The 25,092-nt window shown below is 44.6% G+C and overlaps 1 protein-coding gene across 1 annotated transcript in view; it reads left to right on the top strand.

The window, feature by feature from the left end:
- The window catches only part of ANO6 (anoctamin 6), a 166,237-nt gene extending 147,372 nt beyond the window's left edge, over nucleotides 1-18,865 (top strand). Inside the window, exon 20 of the mRNA XM_073327998.2 lies at nucleotides 18,345-18,865. Coding sequence (XP_073184099.1) covers nucleotides 18,345-18,356 — 12 coding nt within the window. The 3' untranslated portion in view covers nucleotides 18,357-18,865. The remainder of the gene's footprint in view (nucleotides 1-18,344) is intronic.
- Nucleotides 18,866-25,092: the final 6,227 nt, after the last annotated feature.

Here is a 25,092-nt window from a genome sequence, read left to right as displayed (position 1 = left end):
AGGTCCATCTACCTCCAGTATCGTATCTTCCGACAGTGGCCAGTGCCAGGTGCCCAAGGGAATGAACAGAACAGGTAATCCGCAAGTGATCCATCCCCTGTCACCCATTCCCAGCTTCTGGCAAACAGAGGCTAGGGACACCTGCCCATCCTGGGTAATAGCCATTGATGAACCTATCCTCCATGACTGTATCTAGTTCTTTTTTGAAACCTATTATAGTCTTGGCCTTCACAACATCCTCTGGAAAAGAGTTCCACAGGTTGACAGTTTGTTGTGTGAAAAAATACTTCCTTTTGTGTGTTTTAAACCTGCTGCCTATTAATTTCATTTGGTGACCCCTCATTCTTGTGTTATGAGAAGGAGTAAAAAACACTTCCTTATTTACTTTCTCCACATCCGTCATGATTTTATGGCTCTCTATCATATCCCCTCTTAGTCATCTCTTTTCCAAGCTGAAACGTCTTGATCTTATTAATTGCTCCTCATACGGAAGCTGTTCCATACCCCTAATAATTTTTGTTGCCCTTTTCTGAACCTTTTCCAATTGCAATATATCTTTTTTGAGATGGGGCAACCACCCCTGCATGCAGTATTCAAGCTGTGGGCATATTATGTATTTATATAGAGGCAGTATGATATTTTCTGTTTTATTATCTATCCCTTTCTTAATGAGTCTCAACATTCTGTTAGCTTTTTTGACTGCTGCTGCACACTGAGCAGATGTTTTCAGAGAACTATCCACAACGACTCCAAGAGCTCTTTCTTGCATGGAAACAGCTAATTTAGACCCCATCATTTTATACGGAAAAAGAAAAGGAGTACTTGTGGCACCTTAGAGACTAACCAATTTATTTGAGCATGAGCTTTCGTGAGCTACAGCTCACTTCATCGGATGCATACCATGGAAACTGCAGCAGACATTATATACACACAGAGATCATGAAACAATACCTCCTCCCACCCCACTGTCCTGCTGGTAATAGCTTATCTAAAGTGATCATCAAGTTGGGCCATTTCCAGCACAAATCCAGGTTTTCTCACCCTCCACCCCCCCACACACAAACTCACTCTCCTGCTGGTGCTAGCCCATCCAAAGTGACAACTCTCTTCACAATGTGCATGATAATCAAGGTGGGCCATTTCCTGCACAAATCCAGGTTCTCTCACCCCCCTCCAAAAACCACACACACAAACTCACTCTCCTGCTGGTAATAGCTCATCCAAAGTGACCACTCTCCCTACAATGTGCGCCATTTCCAGCACAAATCCAGGCTTTCTCACCCCCCCCCCCTTTTTTTCTGGGCGACACACACACACAAACTCACTCTCCTGCTGGCAATAGCTCATCCAAACTGACCACTCTCCAAGTTTAAATCCAAGTTTAACCAGAACGTCTGGAGGGAGGGGGGGAAGGAAAAAACAAGGGGAAATAGGCTACCTTGCATAATGACTTAGCCACTCCCAGTCTCTATTTAAGCCTAAATTAATAGTATCCAATTTGCAAATGAATTCCAATTCAACAGTTTCTCGCTGGAGTCTGGATTTGAAGTTTTTTTTTGTTGTAATATCGCAACTTTCATGTCTGTAATCGTGTGACCAGAGAGATTGAAGTGTTCTCCGACTGGTTTATGAATGTTATAATTCTTGACATCTGATTTGTGTCCATTTATTCTTTTACGTAGAGACTATCCAGTTTGACCAATGTAAATGGCAGAGGGGCATTGCTGGCACATGATGGCATATATCACATTGGTGGATGTGCAGGTGAACGAGCCTCTGATAGTGTGGCTGATGTTATTAGGCCCTGTGATGGTGTCTCCTGAATAGATATGTGGGCACAGTTGGCAACGGGCTTTGTTGCAAGGATAAGTTCCTGGGTTAGTGGTTCTGTTGTGTGGTATGTGGTTGTTGGTGAGTATTTGCTTCAGGTTGCGGGGCTGTCTGTAGGCAAGGACTGGCCTGTCTCCCAAAATTTGTGAGAGTGTTGGGTCATCCTTTAGGATAGGTTGTAGATCCTTAATAATGCGTTGGAGGGGTTTTAGTTGGGGGCTGAAGGTGACGGCTAGTGGCGTTCTGTTATTTTCTTTGTTAGGCCTGTCCTGTAGTAGGTGACTTCTAGGAACTCTTCTGGCCCCCTTCTATCTGTTTCTTCACTTCTGCAGGTGGGTATTGTAGTTGTAAGAAAGCTTGACAGAGATCTTGTAGGTGTTTGTCTCTGTCTGAGGGGTTGGAGCAAATGCGGTTGTATCGCAGAGCTTGGCTGTAGACGATGGATCGTGTGGTGTGGTCAGGGTGAAAGCTGGAGGCATGTAGGTAGGAATAGCGATCAGTAGGTTTCCGGTATAGGGTGATGTTTATGTGACCACTGTTTATTAGCACTGTAGTGCCCAGGAAGTGGATCTCTTGTGTGGACTGGACCAGGCTGAGGTTGATGGTGGGATGGAAGTTGTTGAAATCATGGTGGAATTCCTCAAGGGCTTCTTTTCCATGGGTCCAGATTATGAAGATGTCATCAATATAGCGCAAGTAGAGTAGGGGCTTTAGGGGACGAGAGCTGAGGAAGCGTTGTTCTAAATCAGCCATAAAAATGTTAGCATACTGTGGGGACATGCGGGTACCCATAGCAGTGTCACTGATCTGAAGGTATACATTGTCCGCAAATGTAAAATAGTTATGGGTAAGGACAAAGTCACAAAATTTAGCCACCAGGTTAGCCGTGACATTATCGGGGATAACAGAACGCCACAAGCCGTCACCTTCAGCCCCCAACTAAAACCCCTCCAACGCATTATTAAGGATCTACAACCTATCCTAAAGGATGACCCAACACTCTCACAAATCTTGGGAGACAGGCCAGTCCTTGCCTACAGACAGCCCCGCAACCTGAAGCAAATACTCACCAACAACCACATACCACACAACAGAACCACTAACCCAGGAACTTATCCTTGCAACAAAGCCCGTTGCCAACTGTGCCCACATATCTATTCAGGGGACACCATCACAGGGCCTAATAACATCAGCCACACTATCAGAGGCTCGTTCACCTGCACATCCACCAATGTGATATATGCCATCATGTGCCAGCAATGCCCCTCTGCCATGTACATTGGTCAAACTGGACAGTCTCTACGTAAAAGAATAAATGGACACAAATCAGATGTCAAGAATTATAACATTCATAAACCAGTCGGCGAACACTTCAATCTCTCTGGTCACGCAATTACAGACATGAAGGTCGCTATCTTAAAACAAAAAAACTTCAAATCCAGACTCCAGCGAGAAACTGCTGAATTGGAATTCATTTGCAAATTGGATACTATTAATTTAGGCTTAAATAGAGACTGGGAGTGGCTAAGTCATTATGCAAGGTAGCCTATTTCCCCTTGTTTTTTCCTTCCCCCCGCCCCCCGACGTTCTGGTTAAACTTGGATTTAAACTTGGAGAGTGGTCAGTTTGGATGAGCTATTGCCAGCAGGAGAGTGAGTTTGTGTGTGTGTGTGTGTCCCCGGGGGAAAAAAAAAAGCGGGGGAGGTGTGGGATGTGAGAAAGCCTGGTTTTGTGCTGGAAATGGCCCACCTTGATTACCATGCACATTGTAGGGAGAGTGGTCACTTTGGATGAGCTATTACCAGCAGGAGAGTGAGTTTGTGTGTGTGGTTTTTGGAGGGGGGTGAGGGGGTGAGAGAACCTGGATTTGTGCAGGAAATGGCCCACCTTGATTATCATACACATTGTGAAGAGAGTTGTCACTTTGGATGAGCTATTACCAGCAGGAGAGTGAGTTTGTGTGTGTGGTTTTTGGAGGGGGGTGAGGGGGTGAGAAAACCTGGATTTGTGCTGGAAATGGCCCAACTTGATGATGACTTTAGATAAGCTATTACCAGCAGGACAGTGGGGTGGGAGGAGGTATTGTTTCATGATCTCTGTGTGTATATAATGTCTGCTGCATTTTCCACGGTATGCATCCGATGAAGTGAGCTGTAGCTCACGAAAGCTCTTGCTCAAATAAATTGGTTAGTCTCTAAGGTGCCACAAGTACTCCTTTTCTTTTTGCGAATACAGACTAACACGGCTGTTACTCTGAAACCTGTCATCATTTTATACGTATATTTGGGATTATATAGAGGGAGGGACATACTAAACCTGAGTGGTGCTGTGACCATGTGGGCCAGATCGCAATGCGTGGAGTAGAAGCCAGCCCTTTAGCTGCTGCAGGGGTCACAGACGTCATTAAAATTCACGGTTACCATTTACACCATGACCTCCATGTCAGAATCCTAGCCTTAACCTTTATACCCACACCATAGGCCAGATTCTCCTCTAAATATAAGCTCCTCCTGACAGGGGGCAGGATGGGGAAAAGAAGGGGCTACTGCAGATCACAAATAAGACTCTAGCTCAGATCCATAAATGTGACATTGAACAACTAAGGTCATTGTCAAACAAAAACTGGATCCTTATCCCAAAATACTCACAATTGAAAGGCAGAGACAGAAACAGACCTTACTAACATGATAAGAAGTTACACTGAGTGGGCTGCCTGCAACTATTACAATTAGAACATTTCACCAAAAAGCAAGGGGGCTTTGGGGCTGGGGGATGGTATTGTTCATTTTATTTGTGTATATGTTTATAACACCAATGTATGTATTCTCATTAATGACAAGGCAGACACACAACAAAACACACTGAGAAGAAAAAGCTCAGAAGCTGAGGTTAAGACAAAAGTCCTGCATTTATCACATACAGTCTGCTGGGCACTGTGTAATGTCTTTTACTTTGTAATTAAAGTATTTTAACAAGTAAAGTGTGTCAATAAGTTTCTTGGGTCAGAGACTGTCATTTTGTTCTGTGTTTGTACAACACCTAGCACAATGGAGTCATGATCCATAGCTAGGGTTCAGACATGCTACAGTAATACAAATAAACAAAGGCCAAGATAATAGCAAGTGAAAAAGGACAGAGCTGAGGGTATTCCTACAATTTGAAAACATCTCCGGGATTGGTCACTGGAGAAGATGGATGGATTCATTAACCACCGAGGCTTCAGTTTTCAAAAGTGATGTGCCACTTACAGGTCCTTCCTTCCTCCAAGTTGGCAGGCAGCAGGCTCAGGATAAGAGCTTTCCTTTTCCAGATGTTCCTATCAGCTCAAAGATAACTTGTCAAGGAAGGAAAAATTTGGAGTAGATTAAAAATCAACCACATTTTTAGAGAGGGGTAATAATTAGAATAACCTAGGTGGGATAGTCCCAGCTGTCGTTTGATCTACAGAGAAGCTGTGGTTCTTGTCTACCATTCTCTTTCAAGGACTGTTAAAAGTAGTTAAAGGTATCCCTTTCCTCTTTCCATCATCTAGCTAAAGTAAAGAATCCGACAGGTTGTCTCCAACTTTCCTCTTCTCCTGTCCACGAGACCGCTTCATAAGTATCCGCCAAAGTTTACACTATAGTTTACGTTATACTTAGTCGTGTTCTATAAGAAAAGATGTCCAAAAGCAGACCTCAAATTCAATCTAAAATAGCTGGGAATGTTCAGCTCTGAACTTCATAGTTTTGGGTCCAGGTCTGATTCAAAACCAGAAAGGGCCTCAATTTAGCACTTCCAATTCAGGGGCAGCCAATATCTCATAAGACCAGCTGTTGTCACAAAACCCAAGATGGCAGAAGTCTCACAATGCCAGAAGCTCTTGTGATATTTCTGCCATTCAGCCCCACCAAAGCTGAACTCAAGCCCTGGCTTTGATTCAGCCTCAAACCTGGACCCAAGCTCTTAAAACATTATTGGCTTATTCAATTGGTTCCTTGTGGTCCTCCTGGCTGCTGTATCCATCTTTGGTGTCTCATTTTATACTTAGATTGTGGACTCTATGGGGCAGGGACTGTCTTTTTGTTCTGTGTTTGTACAGCCCCTTGCACTATGGGATCCTGATCCATGACTGGGGTTTCTAGTACTGCAACACAAATAATAATTCAACCTAAGCTGACACTACCTCTTTGTTCCATTTTTATTTATAATTAAACCATGTAAATGAATCCCACAGCTCAGTGAATACAGAATTCCCTAATTTAGGGTCTTGCTGTACACAGAGGTTTCATTTATTCCTGTTACCTGACCTTAAGCTGTATTACAACAGGAAAGGTCAGAGTGCCCTGTAAATAAACTACTTTGATCCTGTGATATTGGCAGGGTTAGAAATTTTCCGTCCTGAGGCTCAAAGAATTAATTTATTTTCCAAGAATGTCAAGCAACCCCTTCAGAAGACTCCTTTAAATCCAGGTTGTCTAATAATTTATCCTCAATTATACATCTAAGGTTAGAGTTAAAACTTAAATTTGGTCACAGTTTGCAAACTATCAAAGGTGGAATGTGATTAGAGAATCACTAAATCTAGTCAATATTTCTAAATTTAGCAGACTGGAGTACATCAGTGCTATACTTGCTATCCACACATAATTTTCCCAACACAGGAGTCCACAAGTTTTATACATGCCAGTCACGCTGAAAGTCACTGTCTTTTTCTAGTGAAACCATTTGCAATTTTTCCCACTGTTCTTCCAAAAGTGCCTATGATATTTCAGTGAATATAAAAGCAGCAAAGAGTTCTGCAAAACTCAGTGACTGCAGTTTGCAGAGCGGAGTTCAAACAAATCATGTTTGGTTTCAACACTGTGCCATAAATACCATAGGCACTCATTCACCAAAACAACCCTTTAACTTTAAGCAGTAAGTAGTTCCATCTACATAAATTAAGCATGCGTGAGTGTGTCTTTGCAGATCAGGAACTCAATGGCAGCCTGAATGGGACAATCAGCACACAGATATTGCTATAAAGTAGGTTTCAGGCTGTAGCTCACGAAAGCTTATGCTCAAATAAATTGGTTAGTCTCTAAGGTGCCACAAGTACTCCTTTTCTTTTTGCTAGAAAGTAGTAATAGAGCACTTGCATCTTGTTACCTCATGGATAGATAACGCCAGATTCTGTTGATGGGAAGGATTCTCATCTTTTCTAGGGAATATGAGACTTCATTCAGATAAAAAGCTGAGAGCGTTGGGGGCCCATAAGGTCAATTGTCCGTCTTGCCCTGGCATGGGCTATTCTGAGAAACTGAGCTGAAAAGTAGTTTCTTTAAGATCAGGAATTCCCTAAGCTCTGTCATCCACCATTGTTTAATTGTTTGGGTATCAAATCAAGATCTCCTTTCAAGGATGAAATATGTGGGAAAGAGTGCTGAATTTGTTCTATTCCACCCCCAGCGCTCCATGGTTAATTGGAAGGGCAAATGCATCTATCTTTTTTACTAGGCAATTTATAGTGAAGCTTATATTGATCCTATCACCCACAGCATGTTGGAAAGTGGTTCTGCCATATTCATATCCATCGGGAGCTTGTAAGGGCCCATAATATTCATACGCATCTTGACTGTGGTTTCCTCTCCATCTGCAGAGCTAAGCAGGAAATGCGAGGTAGAACTTTTGTTGGTTTGTTTTAAGGAGCACTTACAGGACTTAAGGGCTAAACCTAGTGCCACAATGCCCACAGGGTGGCTAGATCCTTAATGATCTTTCCGTGACCAAGCAGGTAATCTTTGCCCAGTTCATTCCCATGGGGAAGGAAGAAGAAAATGAGCCCCAGAACTCTTGAGTTTTTGCTTTTGTGATGGATTTCTGAAAGTCTGAGTGAAATAAACCTTTCAAATGAAACAATGCCAATAGAGTCATCACTGTGGCATATCAGTAGTGCTGGAAAGAAAGTATGTTAATCCCCTGTACAGTCTCTCTATTTATACCCTTAGGCCGCAAAGAGACTGGCCAAGTAGAAGAACAATAGCAGACTAGAAATATCTCCTCTGGCTGTTCTTCTCATCAGCTGTTTATCCTCTTTATTAAGGATCAGTGTGAGAACAACCTCTGTTAAGGGCAATGTTATACAAATAAGTGTGATTGTCACGCTGATTAAGTGGAACTTGGCCATGTGATTTGCATCTCACCATCTGATCCTCTGCCCTGTTTTATTGTTATTTGTAAAAAGAAATGTTCTGTAGTTCTGGTTCAGAGAATGCATAATAATTTAAGGTGATTCTTCTGTTCACATCCAGAGAGCAGTTCACTGCAGGATTCAAGAGCCTCAGTGTGGCATGGACAGAATGCATGCAGCTATGTGTCAAGCTAAGGCCTTGTCTACACCACTACTTACAACACTGACATTTTTTTCGCTCAGGGGTGTGAAAAAACAACTCCCTGAGCAATGCAAGTTTCAGCGCTATAAAGTGGGAGTGTAGATCGTGCTACAGCACTGGAAGCGCTGTTCCCCTTGCAGAGGTGGTTTTATTACAGCACCGGGAGAGCTCTCTCCCAGCGCTGGAGCCGTGACTACTTGAACGTTGGCTGTGTAGACAAGCTGGCAAACTGAGATGTAAAGGTTTCTTTTCACAACAATCAAACGTGACAATCAATAATTTGATTGACAAAGAGTAAAAAAAATCTTAAACAAGAAATTTACTAGATCATTCAGGGAAATTGTGATAGCTCTTAAACATGGAGTTCTAAGGCCAGTTAATTCTCAATCAATCTGACCTACCTTTTTAGGAATCTGCAGTATTTTTCTGGTTGTATTTTTTTTTCAATTTTCAATTGATATTTTCAATATACATAGCTGGTTCATAACTGTAATTATCTCCTCTATTTAGAAGGAGCAAGCGCTTGGTCTTTTCTGCACAGAATGGTCTTTTCTGGTCTTTTCTCTCACCCTTCACCATGGTTGTAAATAGAAGGATAACACCTTTGACCTCAAAAGCTGTACAGTCCTATCCTACTGACCCTCTGTTAGTCAGACCCCATGAATACAGACTCAAGAAACCTGCATGTGTTTACCCGTGTCTTAGGGTTTGAGCGACAAGGTGGGTGAGGTAATATATTTTATTGGACCAATGTCTTTTGGTGAGAGATACACGTTTTTGAGCTATACAGAACTCTTCTTCAGGTCTGGGAAAGATAGGGAGAGTGTTATCACAGCTAAATACAAGATGGAATGAGTGATATAGCAAAAGTATAAGTAGTTAGCACATATTCTAAGGGACTATTCAAGGTGAAGGGACCCATCAACACCCCTGTTGTCATAGGACAAAAACGGGGGTTAGTGGGTTACAGATTGTTGTAATAAGCCATAAATCCAGTGTCTTTATTATGGCTGGGATTTTTAACATCTAACAAAGTTATGAATTTAAGCTCCCAGACTCATCTTTTGAAAGTGTTGTGTAGGTTTCCTTTGAGTTTGATCCGCAAGGTCTGAAGCACTCTGGCCCCAATCCAACAAGTACTTGAGCACGTGCTTAACTTTAAACATGGTCAAAGTTAAGTGCATGTTTAAGGGCTTTGCTGTATCAGGTCCGGAGTGCTTAGCACCTTGAAGGATTGAGCCCTTACACTCTGCTTTACTGTTCTGTCTTTCAGTTGTAATCTCAAACTTTGCAAAATTAACCAATCTGGAGAATTACTTCAACTGTAGCCTTTGGGTGCAAGATCTGATCTGCACATTCTAATCAACTGTATGATCCGTTCTGTACATGCCAGACACTAAATTTTAGCAATTAGAAACAGTGTGAATTACAGTATAATTCAATACTGTACAATATTATGTACTAGTACATAATAAATTATGCCTAGTACATTGTGAATCAAAAGGTTGGAGGCTGAGAGTTGTCTAAGAGCTAAGTGTGAATTACCACATCGTAACTCAAGGCCTGTGGTGTCTTATATTAATCATTTATACAACAGCATATTATTAATAAATGCAAAAGCAGATGTCTCTTTCTGCAGTAGAATGTGCTCAAGTGAGCAGTTTGGGGAGACCAACTACATTAAGAGGCAAAGCCCAAGTGAAGTATATACAGTAATAATGAAAAAGAGAAACAGTCACTGCAGCCAACAAAAATATATTGGGAAGTCTCTTAAATTTGTATGTTACCTTCGATTATAAATCTTGTATCATTTAAATACACCACAGGGCAGATCCTCAGCAGGTATAAGGGAGCTAAATTGACTTACAAATAGCCATGCCTAATTACACTAAGGGCTTGTCTTCACTACCGGGGTAAGTCAACCTAAGTTACGCTACTCCAGCTACGTGAATAATGTAGCTGGAGTCATCATAGCTTAGGTTGACTTACCCTGGCGTCAATCTCCCCATAGTGAAGACAAGCCCTAACTGAAGATCTCACCCATGGTCTTCAAATGTTAAGAACTAAAACACCACCAATGACAAGCCTGTTAGATATTTCAAGTACGCAGTAACACAAGGCAGGACATTTATTACACCATAATATCAATATAACTTGGGTACGCTTCAAGACATAGGCCCAAGTGCGGTTATTACAGTACAATTAGTACCTTAGAGTGATGTTCTCTTTATGCATTTATAAAATGGATATTTTCTTCCCACCCTTGCACCCAAATTCTTTACTTATTTGCCACATCACAATTTCCTACACTTGAGGACTGAATCTCTGCACCACTTTTGGTTTTCAAAAGCACTCTTCGGTTTCCAGAAATCTGTTCCTCCTATTTAAACACATAATTAACTTTGTGGCAGCCATTTCCAAGAAGTTTTTTTAAACCATTTAAAATGCCCGTGTGTAATTCTCTTCAAAGCAGCAGCAGCAGCAAGTTCAATCTGCTACCACTATATATCAAGCACACTGTAAAAAAGCAACTTTCAGAGTAAAACAGTAATTTCTTAACTATGACGGTTACTTTTTAAAAGTCAAAGAAAAAAGCAAAAACATTTACTCCCATAGAAACATGTGAAAGGCAATAACTAAATATAAAATAATTTTTATCTATAGGTACTGCAAAAGAAATGAAATGTAAAGTTAATACATTTCTTAAGCCAAAATAGTTACTGTAATAATAAAACTTTGACTTTTGGACAAGTTCATAATCTATGCAGTGTAGCCTAATAGACTTCCAACTTTCCATAATTTGACTTCACACATTTTGACTAGAGCCCCATAATCTTAAAAATATGATTTTTCTCATATTAACCTCACTCAAACAAAGCTAATTAACATTATGCAGTTCATGAGACCATTCATTGTCTAAATATGTGACTGGATTGACTATTATAGGTGCAAAAAGAGTTTCCATTGTAAGACTGTTTTCATCTCCTTTTGGCTGAATTTTCCATAGTTGGTGTCAGGTGAAGAGTTGACATGTGTTTGTTTTTATCTCTTTTGGGAAGACTGAGGAAAATCTGCTCAGCCATTTTTGAGTATGAGGCTGGAAAAAAGCACCATCTCCTTTTTCATGATCAGTGAATAGAGAGCTACCCAATAAGAATGGGGTCTGGGCATCTGCTGTCTTGAGTCCAAAATACAAGTAAGTATCCATAGGTTAAGCTATTCTGCATATAGAGGTTTTTGGGACAAATCCAACGCTATGGAGGGGGAGCGTAGACTGGGACTGTCAAAAGCCTCTGTATCTACAGAGACAGGTACAATGGAGGCCTGAGAGATTAAGATCAGGTTATAAAATGTTGTAGGTGGTTTAATGAAGCCCATCTGATTGGTATGTTTAATGGTTGGGAGAACTTTCTCCAGTTTCTGTGCAGATATTTTTGCCAATATTTTACTGTTGGTATTTATCAAAGACAGTGGGCAGTAACTGGCATGTTAACCTGGGTTTTAGCAGTAATGAAATATGGGCAGTTTGCAGGATGGGAAGTAGAACATTTCCTTTTAGGATTTTATTGACATACACAGATGAATATACACACAGAGAGGCAAGTGTTTGGATAGGTGTTAGGAGAAGTCTACTGGGAAACCAGCATTTCCAAGAGCTTAGCTAGCTATTGTCTTCTGGATTGCTTCCTGGACCTCCAGAATGATGGGGAACTTCTAGCTGCTAGTGGTATCCTTCATTTTCTGAGGGAGGATAAAGGAATCAAAGAATTTAGAATGGACCAGATTGGAGACAGAGAGATCACTGCAATATAATCTTCTTTGCCTTCACCTTGCCCCATTAGTCGGGGTCATCAGCTCTTATTCTTCATCTCCAAGCAGACACTGACCTTCTTCATGTCCTCCTGCAGCATCTCAAACCATCTTTTTCTGGGTCTTCCTTGTGGTCTTTGTCCCATGACTACTAGCTCTTGTACTCTCTGACCAACACATCCCACGCCTCGTCATTTCACATGATCCAATCTTCTCAGTTGATGCTTCCACAGCTTTCCATGGTAAGAGCTACGTGCATCATGTCTTATACTATTTTACTGCACAGCATATCAACTTTTGTTTTACCTAGCGTCCACCTGAGTATTCTCATTTTGGCACTCTGATGTAGTTATTGTTCTCTGTAGCTCACTGGCCAGAATTCTGACCCATATGCCAGGATTGACCTAATCGTGGTTTTATACACTTTGTTCTTCAGTTTACTTGGCATATCCTTAACACAGAGAATTCCCATCAGCTCCATGCATTTGCATCAAGTGCTCTTCATGCACTCCTAACATCCACATCCCCATTATAGTTTGACACTGAGATATTTGAATTGTTGCACAGACTTTAACTCTATACCATCTAGATTTACTGGCTTCTCATTGTCCCTCTCAAAGAAGCATTACATGTCATCCATTATGTAGACTGATTTGTAAACCATTTTCTTCTAATGCAGCCCTCCATTGTTCTATATCCTTTTCCAGTTTTCATGACACAATATAATGTCATCAGTGAAAAGCATGCTGCATGAAGTCTCTCCTCTATTCACCTGTGTCCATTAGAATCACAAATAGCAATGGGTTTAAGACTGATCTTTGACATAGGCCTACCTGCATAATGAATGGCTCATTGTCGCTGCAGTTGCTTCTCACTACTGTTGTGCTACGCTTGTAAATGTATATGATCATCTCCAGCAGATTGCATGACCACAGACATCATCATATCAATCCTCTAGGAACTCTGTGGTAAGCCTCCTTCAAGTCCACAAACACCAAACACAATTCCTTGTGTTTCTCCCTGTACTTCTGCACCATTCAGGTTGCAAATACTGCATTTATGATTGACCTTTCTGGCATAAACCTGAATTGATTGTCATTTACTTGTGGTTCCAGTTCCTCATGAAATCTTTCCTCCATAATTCTTTCCAACCATTTCATTCATCGTGTGACTCATTAACTTGAGAGGTCTGTAATTACTGCATTCTTGAACATCCCCTTTACTTTTGAAAATAGGGACCAATGTGCTCTTCCTCCATTTGTTGGGCATTTTTCCAATTCAAGATTAAGTGGAAGAAGTTCATCATCATCACCATGACTCCCTTACGTCCTAATGCCTTAAATGCCTCAGTTGGTACACCACCCAATCCCTCTGCCATGTTTCATCATCTTTAGTGCTGCCTGACAACTCGCCATGCTAATAAATTGTGAGGTTGTTGCCTGCGCACACTTCCCTCAACAGTTTCCTTGGATTCTTTTCATTGAGCAGTTCTCATAAAACTGCTGCTATCTTCTAATGATTTTGCCATCTTCCATTAACACTCTTCTGTTTTCGTCTTTGACGCCCTTCACGGCTCCCAAATCCTCAGTGCTTCTTTGCCTCATCTTGGCTAATCTGTCTATTGCTCACTGCAATATGAGGCTTGCTAGAGAATGGGTGTTGATCATGTGATCATGAGCTACGAGTTGTGTCATTTCTCTGTGGTGCTGGAATGGGAGAGATTGGACTAGACTTAGGCTACCGTCTACACTACACTGAATGAACCACCCCCGCGAGCGACATAAGTTACACTGACATAAGCGCTTGTGTGCACAGCGCTATGTCATAGCGACACAGCTTCTGCCGCTCACGGAGGTGGTTTTGTTATGCCGATGGGTGAGCTCTCTCCCATCAGCACAGAGCGGTGGGTCTCAAACCCCTTGTATTGTGACCCCTTTCACACAGCAAACCTATGAGTGTGACCCTCCACCCCCTTATAAATTAAAAACACTTTTTCAATGTTTAACATTATTATAAATGCTGGAGGCAAAACAGGGTTTCGGGGTGCAGGCTGACAGCTTGCAACCCCCCATGTAATAACCTTGCGACCTCCTGAGGTTTGAGAACCCCTGGCATAGAGCATTGTCACCAGATGTGCCGCAGCAGGGCAGCTGTATAGATGTGAGCTTAGTTACCTACCCAAGGTGAGAGCACATTTTCAGCAATTACAAATAAGTACAATGGAAAATACATTTTGCTATTTTTCTAAAAATGTGAATAAAATAATTTTGAAATGGAGCAAAATATTTCGTAATATGTAATTATACATCTGACATTTTTGTTACTGTATTTCAGTTTTTAAAATTACAAACAAAATGAGGAAAGTGTAAAGTAGTTTGAAGCAAAACATCTTTCTGTTCAATACCATGTCTTTTTAAAGTACTGGATTACATTTAAAACTCCTTTAGTAACAGTAAAAACTGTAGTAATATTAAAAGAATATATTGAGCTTCCTACTACCTGCAGTAATACCATGGTGACACAAATTTCCTGCCAATAAGAAACAGGAATGCTTATTCCTAAAAAAAGGTTTTTCACTTTATACAATGTCCTGTAGAGGGAGTGCCTCTTTCATTTAGCAATCAGATTCCAAATGCAAAGTGATGGAAATAAATATTAGTAAATCAGTCAGCCAGGAAACTAGCTAGCTAAATTTTAAATGAAGAAATGCACAGTGGGAATGTTTTAAATGCTACATATTTCTTATATAGAACATTTTACAACAGCTCTTGACCATCCAAAGTCAAATGTGCCCTTTAGACACTTTTACAAATTTAGGCCCTGATCCTACAAACACAGTAGTTAATAGGGTTGCCAGGCGCCCGGCTTTCGATCAGAATGCTCAGTCGCAAAGGGACCCTGGTGGCTGCCAACCAGGCCGTTAAAAGTCCAGGCAGTGGCGCGGCAGGAGGCCGGGGCAGCTCCACGCACTGCCCCCTGCCCCAAGTGCAGACTCCGCAGCTCCCATTGGCCAGGAACCACGACCACTGGGAGCTGTGGGAGGTGGCACCTGCAGGCACAAGGGCGGCGCGTGGAGCCTCCCTGGCAGCCCATGTGCCTAGGGGTCACAGGGACCTGGCAGCCACTTCCTGGGAGCTGCGGTAAGTGCCGCCAGGACAGTGCAACCCTTCCCACATCCCACCCACCTGCCCCAGCCTGGAGACCCTCCCACTCCCAAATTCCCTACCGGAGACCACACCCCTCCTCACACCCCAACTCCCTGCCCCAGCCCAGAGCCCTCTCCTGCACCCCTGAACCTCTGATTTCTTGCCCCACCCAGAGCCCACACCCACAGCCCATACCCCCCCTGCACCCAAGCCGCAGCCAGGAGCCCTCTCTCGCACCCCAAACCCCTCATCCCTGGCCTCACCCCAGAGCCCGCACCCCCAGCCAAGCCCTCAAACCCCAACCCCCTGCCCCAGCCCGATGAAAGTGAGTGAGGGTGGAGAAGAGCAAGTGATGGAGGGAGGGGGGATGGAGCGAGTGGGGGCAGGGCTTCAGAGAAGGGGCATGGTAGGGATGGGGTCTCGGGGCAGGAGGTAGGGCAGGAGTTTTCCATTTTGTGCAGTTAGAAAGTTGGCAACTCTAGTAGCCAATGGAACTGCTCACATGTTTAAAGTTAAGCACAAATGTTTGTAGAGTCAGGGCCATTGCAGTACTACAAATGATTACTTATGCAAGTAATGAATACTCCTATACATATGGGAAGACCAGGTCCATAAGGCAAAGAGACACTTCTGAACAGTTAGCCAATCTTCAGGGCCTTGTCGGTAGTTTCCATTAGGAGAAGAAATTGATTATGAGAATCAGTTATATTTTTTGATACAATCCTGTTTATTTACAAAGCATGTACACAGAGTTCTGTTTCCCTAAACACAGAAGGCACAAACACCAGTTGACAGTTTCCTTGCTCACAATTTCCAAACCTCACACTCCAGCTAGTCCTGTGCCTCAAGGAGCTCTGTCTCTGCTCCTCTCAGGGCCACACTCATGTTTGCTTCTCTCTCTGCTGCTTTCTTTTGGCTTTCAGGTTGCTTTCCCCTGCTGACACACATAGCTCCAACAATCCATGACCCGCTCCCTGTATTTGCAGTCAGTCCCCAGGGCAACCACTCTCTTATTTTCTATGAGTTAGTTCTTGCTTAAGCCTTCCCATATGGCCCTGTGCCTTGGATAGTGAATGCTATTGTTTCAGCTTACTCTGAAAAAGGAGCTTAATTGCTCCTTCCATCTAGCCTGAATGGGGGATAGTTAGTGTGCTCATCAACTTTAACAATTTCTATGATTGCCTATAGTTCAAAGATATGCATACTGGTAGCAATTAACACCTTCTAGGATAACAAAATGGGAAAACAGCAGCCCTGATTCTGATTTTGGGCCAGGTCTATACTACAGACTTAAAGAAAAGGAGTACTTGTGGCACCTTAGAGACTAACAAATTTATTTGAGCATAAGCTTTCGTGAGCTACAGCTCACCTCATCGGATGCATTCAGTGGAAAATACAGTGGGGAGACTTATATACAAAGAGAACATGAAACAATGGGTGTTACCATACAAACTGTAACACACACACACACACACTCTCCTGCTGGTAATAGCTCACCTTAAGTGATCACTCTCCTTACAGTGTGTATGATAACACTAATTTTTTTATGTTCTCTGTGTATATAAATCTCCTCACTGTATTTTCCACTGAATGCATCCGATGAAGTGAGCTGTAGCTCACAAAAGCTTATGCTCAAATAAATTGGTTAGTCTCTAGGGTGCCACAAGTCCTCCTTTTCTTTTTGCGAATACAGACTAACACGGCTGCTACTCTGAAACTACAGACTTAGGCCTTGTCTAGGCTACAAAGTTTTGTCGACAAAAGGCAGCTTTTGTTGACAAAACAGTGGATGCATACACACTGCGATGTGACTTTTGGCAGCAAAAAGGCCCTGTTTTGGCGACAAAATAAAACCACCCCAATGAGAGAGATAAGGCTTTTTGCGCAAAATTTTTGTCAACAAAATTGCTAGTGTAGACACCATGCTCGATTTTATCGCTTTAATTGAGATTCAGGAGGTGTCCCACAATGCCCAGTGTGATCGCTCTGGTCAGCAATTTGAACTCCATTGCCCTGCAGCCAGTAAACAACCATCTGCTCCTCCCACTTTGAGGCCCCGGAAATTTTTGAAATTCCGTTTCCTGTTTGCTCCGGGTGGAGAGGTCTCATCACATCTTCCCAGGTGACCATGGCAGGTTATCACAGCAAACTCTCTCCCGTTTGGACCACTGTGGAGCTGCTGGATCTGCTAAGTATACGGGGAGAAGAGGCTGTGCAGTCCCAGCTGCGCTTGAGCCGTAGGAATTTTGATACCTACTAGCAGATTTCTCGAGGCTGGTGCAAAAAGGGCTGTGATCAGGACACACTGCAGTGCAGAGTGAAGATAAAGGAGCTGAGGCAGACGTACCATAAGGCGAGGGAGGCAAACCATCGCTCCAGTGCTGCACCTAAGACCTGCCGGTTCTATAAGGAGCTGCCGGTTCTATATGGAGCTATAACCACAGTGGACCCACCTCTACCGCCAAGAGTCCCGTGGATACTTCAGTGGGCCTGGAGGCAGTGGAAAGAGGGCCTAACCCAGAGGACAAAGTCACTGATGAAGAGGTAGAGTTAGACAATAGTGTGGCGCTCCCGGTGGGGTTACCTGGTGGGGCAGGCAGCCAGGAACTGTTCTCTACTCCAGAGGTGTCTAGCCAGTCTCAGCAGTTGCTCTCCAGCGAATAAGAAACAGGACAGATGCCTGGTAAGTGGCTGTGGTTTGTGTAGTGCTGAGGCGGGTTCAGGGTATAGAAATGTAGAAGGCTGGCTGTGTTTCTGTGAGCTGGACATTTCCCTATGTAGCTAATCAGTACAGTGGAACAAGGTGTTGATGCACACCGAGATCTCATGGAAATCCTCCAGAGAGATCTCTAGGAAAGTTTCCTAGAGGTATTTGGTAATCCTCTGCTGAAGGTTCCTTGGCAGAACTGTTTTGTTCCTTCCCCCATTGTAAGAAACTTTCCCATGCCATTCCGCAATCACTTGTGCAGGGACCAAAGCGGCACACTGGCGAGCAGCATAGGGACCAGGGTGGAAGCCACAAGCATGTAGTAGATGTACCCTTGCTTTACTGCTTACCCTCAGCAGTGAGATATCTGCTACAATGAGCCCTGCCAGTTGAAACATGTGGGAGAATTTTAGAAAGTTTTCCCTTGTCGGCTGCACTGCAACCCTTGCAGAGCGTGTGCTCTTTTCCCACTGAATTGTATATGGATTTATTTTGCAGGGTCCCCCTTAGCCCAAGGCCCTGGGCTGCAGCCTTAAAGCCCCTGAATTAATCCAACCCTGGTGACCTGGCCAGAGGGCTAAGTCACAAAGCAGCCATACTACGACTCCATGAGCGGGAAGAGCAGCAATGGTGGAAGAGAAGAAAGGGGGCGCTGAACTAGGCAGAGCTAATATGCAGAGGAGGTGCCACCCAGTGGTGAGTAGAGCATGCCGTGACCCCAGTATAAGAGGAATTTGCCATGTGTATCTCTAACGTGACTCTTGCATCCATTTTCTAACATCAGCCCAGAATCCTTTCAATTTAGGAAAATTCCAGCAGGTATGAGGATGGTTATAACTTTGTATCTTTTCTATTAGCCTTCTACTCAAAAGCATTTGAACCATTTTTGCTTAAACTTCCAAGAAAAAAATATTCATACAGGTACAGGCCCAACACTGAAAATTTCAGCCCATTAGGGTAAACGTGTAAGATGGTTTTACAAGCAAATGAGACCAGGAGGTTAGTGTGGAAAGGCTTATGCATCCTTAGCTAGAATGGTTGCTCCAAACACACTGTACATTTTAGAAGCTTTGCATTAAAATTATTGCATGAAACAACTTTGTGCATTTGATTAAACTACATTTTGTTTACAAATGATCTTTCCCTTATTGCTGCACATTAAATTTACAGAATTAACATTTTCATAATATAGTGCTACAAATAGGCTTCTGCATCCTTAAATTAGTCTGAAATGCCATCATACTTTAGTATATAGGAACTATATACCCAGTATTTTTGTTTAAAATGTTAAACACATTGTGTAATATTTGACTCTATTAACTACTCCTATACACCACACACACACACCAACTTTAAATTTCATATTAAGCTTCTCAAACAAATACAGGAATATACATAAACTAAGATACTATAAACACCACCATGAAGTTAGTGGAAGGACTCCCTTGCTTTAAATGAAGTGTGTGCACAAACATTTGAGGGGGTCACAGTCCAAATAGTTACTTCTATAATAAATTAAAAGTATCTAGTCAATTAAAATAAAGCAGTAGGGCTGTTATGTCTCCCAATATCCAATCAACCAATTGTGCAATTCATTTGAAATAAAATGACTAATTGGATCAGGAGAGCAACAAGATAATAGAGTAAAAACAAAATCAAGTTAACATGGTGAGAGAGTCCCTGTTTGCAAGCTGCATCCAGACCCATTTAAGTCTCCAAATAATTCCAGTTGCAACTGTTTCCACCTAACACGGAATTTACATTCTGTAACCCACCAGCCTCTTCTTTATGTCCTATGACCAGTGGTGAGCTGGAGCCGGTTGTTAAATTTAGAAGCCATTTTAGAACTGGTTGTCCTGAGAGGGACAACTGGTTCTAAAAGGGCTTCTAAATTTAACAACAAGCCAAAAGTGGCGCCTTAGGTGCCACCACCGTGGGTGCTCCAGGCACCCACGGGGAAAATTTGGTGGGTTCAGAGCACCCACTGGCAGCTCCCCACCCTGCGCCCGGCCCCAGCTCATCTCCGCTCTGCCTCTGCCTCCTCCCCTGAAGGCGCCGCCCCGCTCTGCTTCTCCGCCCCCCTGCCCCGGCTTCCCGCGAATCAGCTGTTTGCGCGGGAAGCCTGGGAGGGCTGAGAACCAAGTGGCGGCTTCACACTCAGGCCCAGGGAGGCGGAGGTGGAGCGGAGGTGAGCTGGGGCAGGGGGCGCGAGGAGGGCCGCCTGTGCCGCAGCAGGTAACCGGGGGAGGGGGGGTGCAGGGGAACTGCTCCCGGCCGCAGCTCACCTCCGCCTCCCTGGGCCTGAGTGGGAAGCCGCCGCTTGCTTCTCAGCCCTCCCCAGCTTCCCACGCTAATAGCTGGTTCATGGGAAGCCAGGGGAGGGCACGGAGAAGCAGAGCGGGGCGGCATGTTCAGGGGAGGAGGCGGAGGTGGACCGAAGGTGAGCTGGGGCCGGGCACGGGGCGGGGAGCTGCTGGTGGGTGCTCTGGACCCACCAAATTTTCCCCGTGGGGGCTCCAGCCCCGGAGCACCCAGAGAGTCGGTGCCTAAGGCGCCACTTTTGATGTGATCGGTGCGGGAGGCAGCTGCTCCCCCTGCTCCCCCCCAGCTATGCTACCCCAGCTCTGGGAGCCAGAGGAACCTGCCGGATGCTTCCTGGGAGCCGCCCCAGGTAAGCACTGCCAGGACTCCCCATCTCGCCCCCCAGCAGGTCCCTCTGGCTCTTAGGGGCGGGGCGCAGTGGGCACCCACTACGGTGGCCCACGAGACCCTCCTGCCCGGTTCTGGGGGCAGTCAGGGGACAGGGGAGGGGGGCGGATGGGGCCGGAGTCCCGAGGGGTGGGGGCGAGGAGGGAACTGGTTGTTAAGATTTTGACAGCTCATCACTGCCTATGACTGCACCGAGGGCCGGCTCTAGGCACCAGCAAAACAAGCAGGTGCTTGGGGCAGCACGTTTCTAGGGCCGGCGTTCCGGTGCCAGCCATGCCGCCCCTAGAGATGTGCCCCGCTGCCGCAGCTCGCCTCCGCTCCGCCTGCTCCCCTGAGCGCGCCGCCGCCGCTCTGCTTCTCCCTCCTAGGACTGGCACGCGCAAAACAGCTGTTTTGCGCAGCAAGCCTGGGAGGGAGGGAGGGAGAAGAAGCCGAGCGGCGGTGCACTCAGAGGAGGCGGCGGTGGTGGAGCGGAGCTGAGATGGGGCGGGGAGCGGTTCCTCTACCCCCCATTACTTCCTGCGCTCCCCCCCACACCCTCGCTCACCTCTGCTCTGCCCGCTCCCCTGAACGCGCTGCCTCTCCCTTGCCTGAGAGGGAGGGGGGAGAAGTTGAGCGGTGGCGTGATCAGGGGAGGAGGCGGAGCGGAGGTGAGCTAGTGCAGGTGGTTGTGTGGGGGGGAGCTGCAGGAAGCAATGGGGGGGGACATGTGGCATGCCAGGGGAGGAGGAGGCGGGGCTGGGGATTTGGGGAAGGGGTTGGGAAGGGGCAGAGCCGGGGGGGGGGGGGGCACAAAAAAAAAAGCAGGGGCAGCCAAAAAATGTTTTGCTTGGGGCAGCAAAAATCCTAGAGCCAGCCCTGCCTGCAGGGGTGTTAACAGGCCACTCTACCTTGAATGGTCCCTTACAATATGTGCTCACTACTTATGCTAAACTATCTGTTCCACCTTGCCTTTAGCTGGGATGCTCTGAGTACCTTTCCCAGACCTGAGGAAGAGCTCTGTGTAGCTTGAAAGCTTGTCTCTCTCACCAGCAGAAGATGGTCCAATAAAAGATATTACCTCATCCCATCCACATTGTTTCTCCACCTAACAAGTCTTTTTGCACTGTGTCCAGAAGGTGCCAGGCCTTAAAGATGCAGTAACTGTATACAGTGTCCACAGGGAGCTCACACACCTGCAAACTGCAAGATTCAGACGTGAGCACAGTCTGTCTGAAAAATACCCTGGGAATGTTTGCAACTGAATCTTCTGATCTTGAAAGTACAGACTGCGTTTTAATGACACAAGGAGCAGCTTGCACACCTGCAATCTATGCTTTTTCTGAAGAAGGTTGTTAATATCTTTTTTATAAGGTCTATAGGTTATATCTTTAATGTTAACAACAGATTCACCTTTGTAAAGGCTCTCTACCTAGTCACTTACTTTAGTGATTGATGAGCATAATATAGCTGGGTGTCTACCTAATATAGCTGGGTGTCTACACTGCATACTTTTAGTTCACTGAAGAAGTATATATAACCACAAGAAGGCAGAGCACTAGCTAGTTTTGTATTTACTCCTCCGTTGAATGCTCATAAATTAGAGTTTGCGTTGAAAGACTAAAGGGTATGTAATCGCCTCAACACACAACGGATTTAAGTGCAAAGTTCCCATTAGTGTCTGCTAACAGGAGTTATCTGTGTAAATCCCTGTACATGAATAAACTTTGAAAATACAAAGAATCTCTAAGGAAGAAAGGAGAGAAGTTAAAATGAATGAAAAAAAATAGCAGCAGAGCTCAGAACATAAGCCAATCCCCTGAGGCCCAGATCTTGAATGGTATTTAGGTAGCTAACTCCCACTGGGAGTTAGGCGCCTAAATGCCTTTAAAGATCTGGGCCTGAGCTAGCAAGGTCTGGGAGCACAATAGAGACACTGACCACCTCAGTTATTGTCTAGCCAAGCCAACCCCTCTAACTGACGCAGGAATGTATTTAATGGTTTCCCATAAAGCCCAGTCTCAACCTCCTTTGCCATGGGTCTGCCCCTTGTGATGTCTGTGGAAGAGGAGGGAATTCAAAGGGAACATGGGAAAGAACCCTTCACAACTATATAAATCTCTGATAAGTGAATAAATTGTCCCTGCTTCTGTGTGATGAGAAAAGATGTGACTTCAAAGTGAGTTACTTCCATGCCAGGACAGAAATGGAGGGTGGATTCAGACTCAGGATACTCTTTCCTAATATATTTTAAGTTATAATAGAAATATATAACAGGAATTGCCAGACTGGATCAGTCCTGCAGTCCAACTAGTCCAGTATGCTCTCACTGACAGTGGCCAGAACCTGGTGCTCCAGAAGAGGGTGCAAGAAACCTTGCATTAGGCAGCTGTGGGGTAATCTGACCCCACATTTAGTCTCCTCCTAATCTCCAATAGTTGTAAGTTGTTTTAAATCCTGAAGCATGAAGTCAATAGTTCTTCCAAAATTAGTTAGAATTACGACCCCTCTGGATAGCCTCATTAGCCATATAAATACCCAATCCCTTTTTGCTAAAATTTTCGCCTCAATGACATCCTGTGGCAATGAGGTTCCTTCTCTGTTTATGTATTATTTGAAAAAGTATTTCTGGCTTTACTGGTTTTGAATTTGCCACCTTTTAATTTCATTGAAAGTCTGTGTTCTTCTGTCCCGAGATACTGAGAACGGAAGCTCCCAAGCTCACTGGTTTTCAACCCTTTTTCATTTGTGGAACCCTAAACAATTTCGAATGGAGGTGTGGACCCCTTTGGAAATCATGGACATAGTCTGCGGCCCGCCATGGGTCTGAGGACCACAGGTTGAAAAGCATGGCCAGGGGTTCTCAAACTGTGGGGTTGGGACCTGAAAGTGGGTCTCAACTCCATTTTAATGGGGTCACCAGGGCTGGTGTTAGACTTGCTGGGGCCTGGGGCTGAAGCCATACCCAAGCCCCACTGCCCAGGGCCGAAGCCCAAGGGATTTCAGCCCTGGGTAAAGGGGCTCAGGCTTTAGCTTCAGCCCTGGGGGGGCCAGGTTCAGGTTACAAGCCCCCCTGCCTGGGGCTGAAGCCCTTGGCCTTCAGTTTTGACACCTCCCCACCCCCCCACACACACCCACCCCCGGGGTGGTGGGGCTCGGGCTTCAGCTTTGCACCCCCTGTCCTGGGGTCATTTAGTAATTTTGGTTGTGAGAAGTGAGTCGTGGTGCAATGAAGTTTGAGAATCCCGGCTTTAGACCATTCATTATTTTATGTGCTTTTATCATGTCCCCTCTTATTAATCTGCTTCCTAAAGTAAACAATCCCAATCTCTCCAATCTCTCTTCACAGAGAGTTTTCCCGTGGCTCTGATAATTTTTGTCACCCTTCTCTGACCCCCATCTAATTTCTGTTATTGCTTTGAACAAAGACAGAGAGAACAGCCAAGCAGCAGCAATGCTCCCAGCAGATGCAGGTCCACTGACAAAACTACAGCAAAACAGGTTAAGGCCAAATTAATCTCTGGTGTAACTTCACTGAAGTCAATGGGCTTATCCCAAGGATGAATTTACTCCTCTTCAGTTAAGTTCCCAGGCAGAGTTCAGTTTCTCTAGCATTAGCTACACTGACAATTACCTGTTCCTGACAACAGGTGTCAGCAATGGGTGAAACTGAACTGGTGCTGAACACAGTTTTATTGCAAATGCAGATAACTGTAGTCAGCATTGTTTCAGAAACCCTGGTTAAAACCAGGTACACAGGAACTGCTGTGCCTGTTTAGAATTGTGGTCTATCTACTTCAGTATCCCATTCTGACCCGTGCCAGATGTTTTAGAGGAAGGAGCAAGAAACACACTAATGGACAGTTATGGAATAATCTACACACGGGTTCTTTTTCCCTAACCTGTCAGCTAGCGGTCAGCTCATGCCATAAAGTCCTATCTAATGTAGTTGTGGATATTCTCATTATCCATACAAAGATGTTCTCTTTGTTTGAATCCTTCTAAACTCTTAGCTTCAGTGATGTTTGTGTCAATCTGTACCATAAGTTAATTATGCAGTGTTTTACCTTTTGAGGCAAATTGCCGGTACGATTATGATGAGTCCCGCACTTCCTCTTCTTGGGGGCGGGGAGGGAGGAGTCAAGGCACAGTTTCTTTATCTACTGTCCCACTAGTAACCCAGAGAAGAGTAGTGGAGAGGGAGGGCCCCGGGCCCTAGGGATAGTGGTAAACCACTTGAACTAGTGCTTCCTTCCCCTGGACTACTTCCCTCTCCTGTTCTTCAGCTTGTGGGGCTTCCTGCCCTCTCTCTCTCTCTCTGCACAAGCCAGGTGTCTCTTTGCCTAGGGTCTTGGTCTTCTAGCCAGCCAAGGCACTTCTCCAAATTCTCCTCTACTTCAACTCCTCCAAACTGCACTCCTGCTCCAACTCCAAACCACTCTGCTCCAACTCCTTCCCCTGGCTGATTGAAGCAGGTGGTTTTTATCAGGTAACTGGCTTCAGGTGCTCTAATTGGCTTCAGGTGCTTTTAAATAATCTATAGAAACCTTTCTTCTCT

This window comes from Lepidochelys kempii, chromosome 1, assembly GCF_965140285.1.
Source record: "Lepidochelys kempii isolate rLepKem1 chromosome 1, rLepKem1.hap1, whole genome shotgun sequence".
NCBI classification, from domain to species: Eukaryota; Metazoa; Chordata; order Testudines; family Cheloniidae; genus Lepidochelys; species Lepidochelys kempii.
Note: the sequence above shows the minus strand (reverse complement) of the source record. Positions and strands in the feature narration are given on the sequence as shown.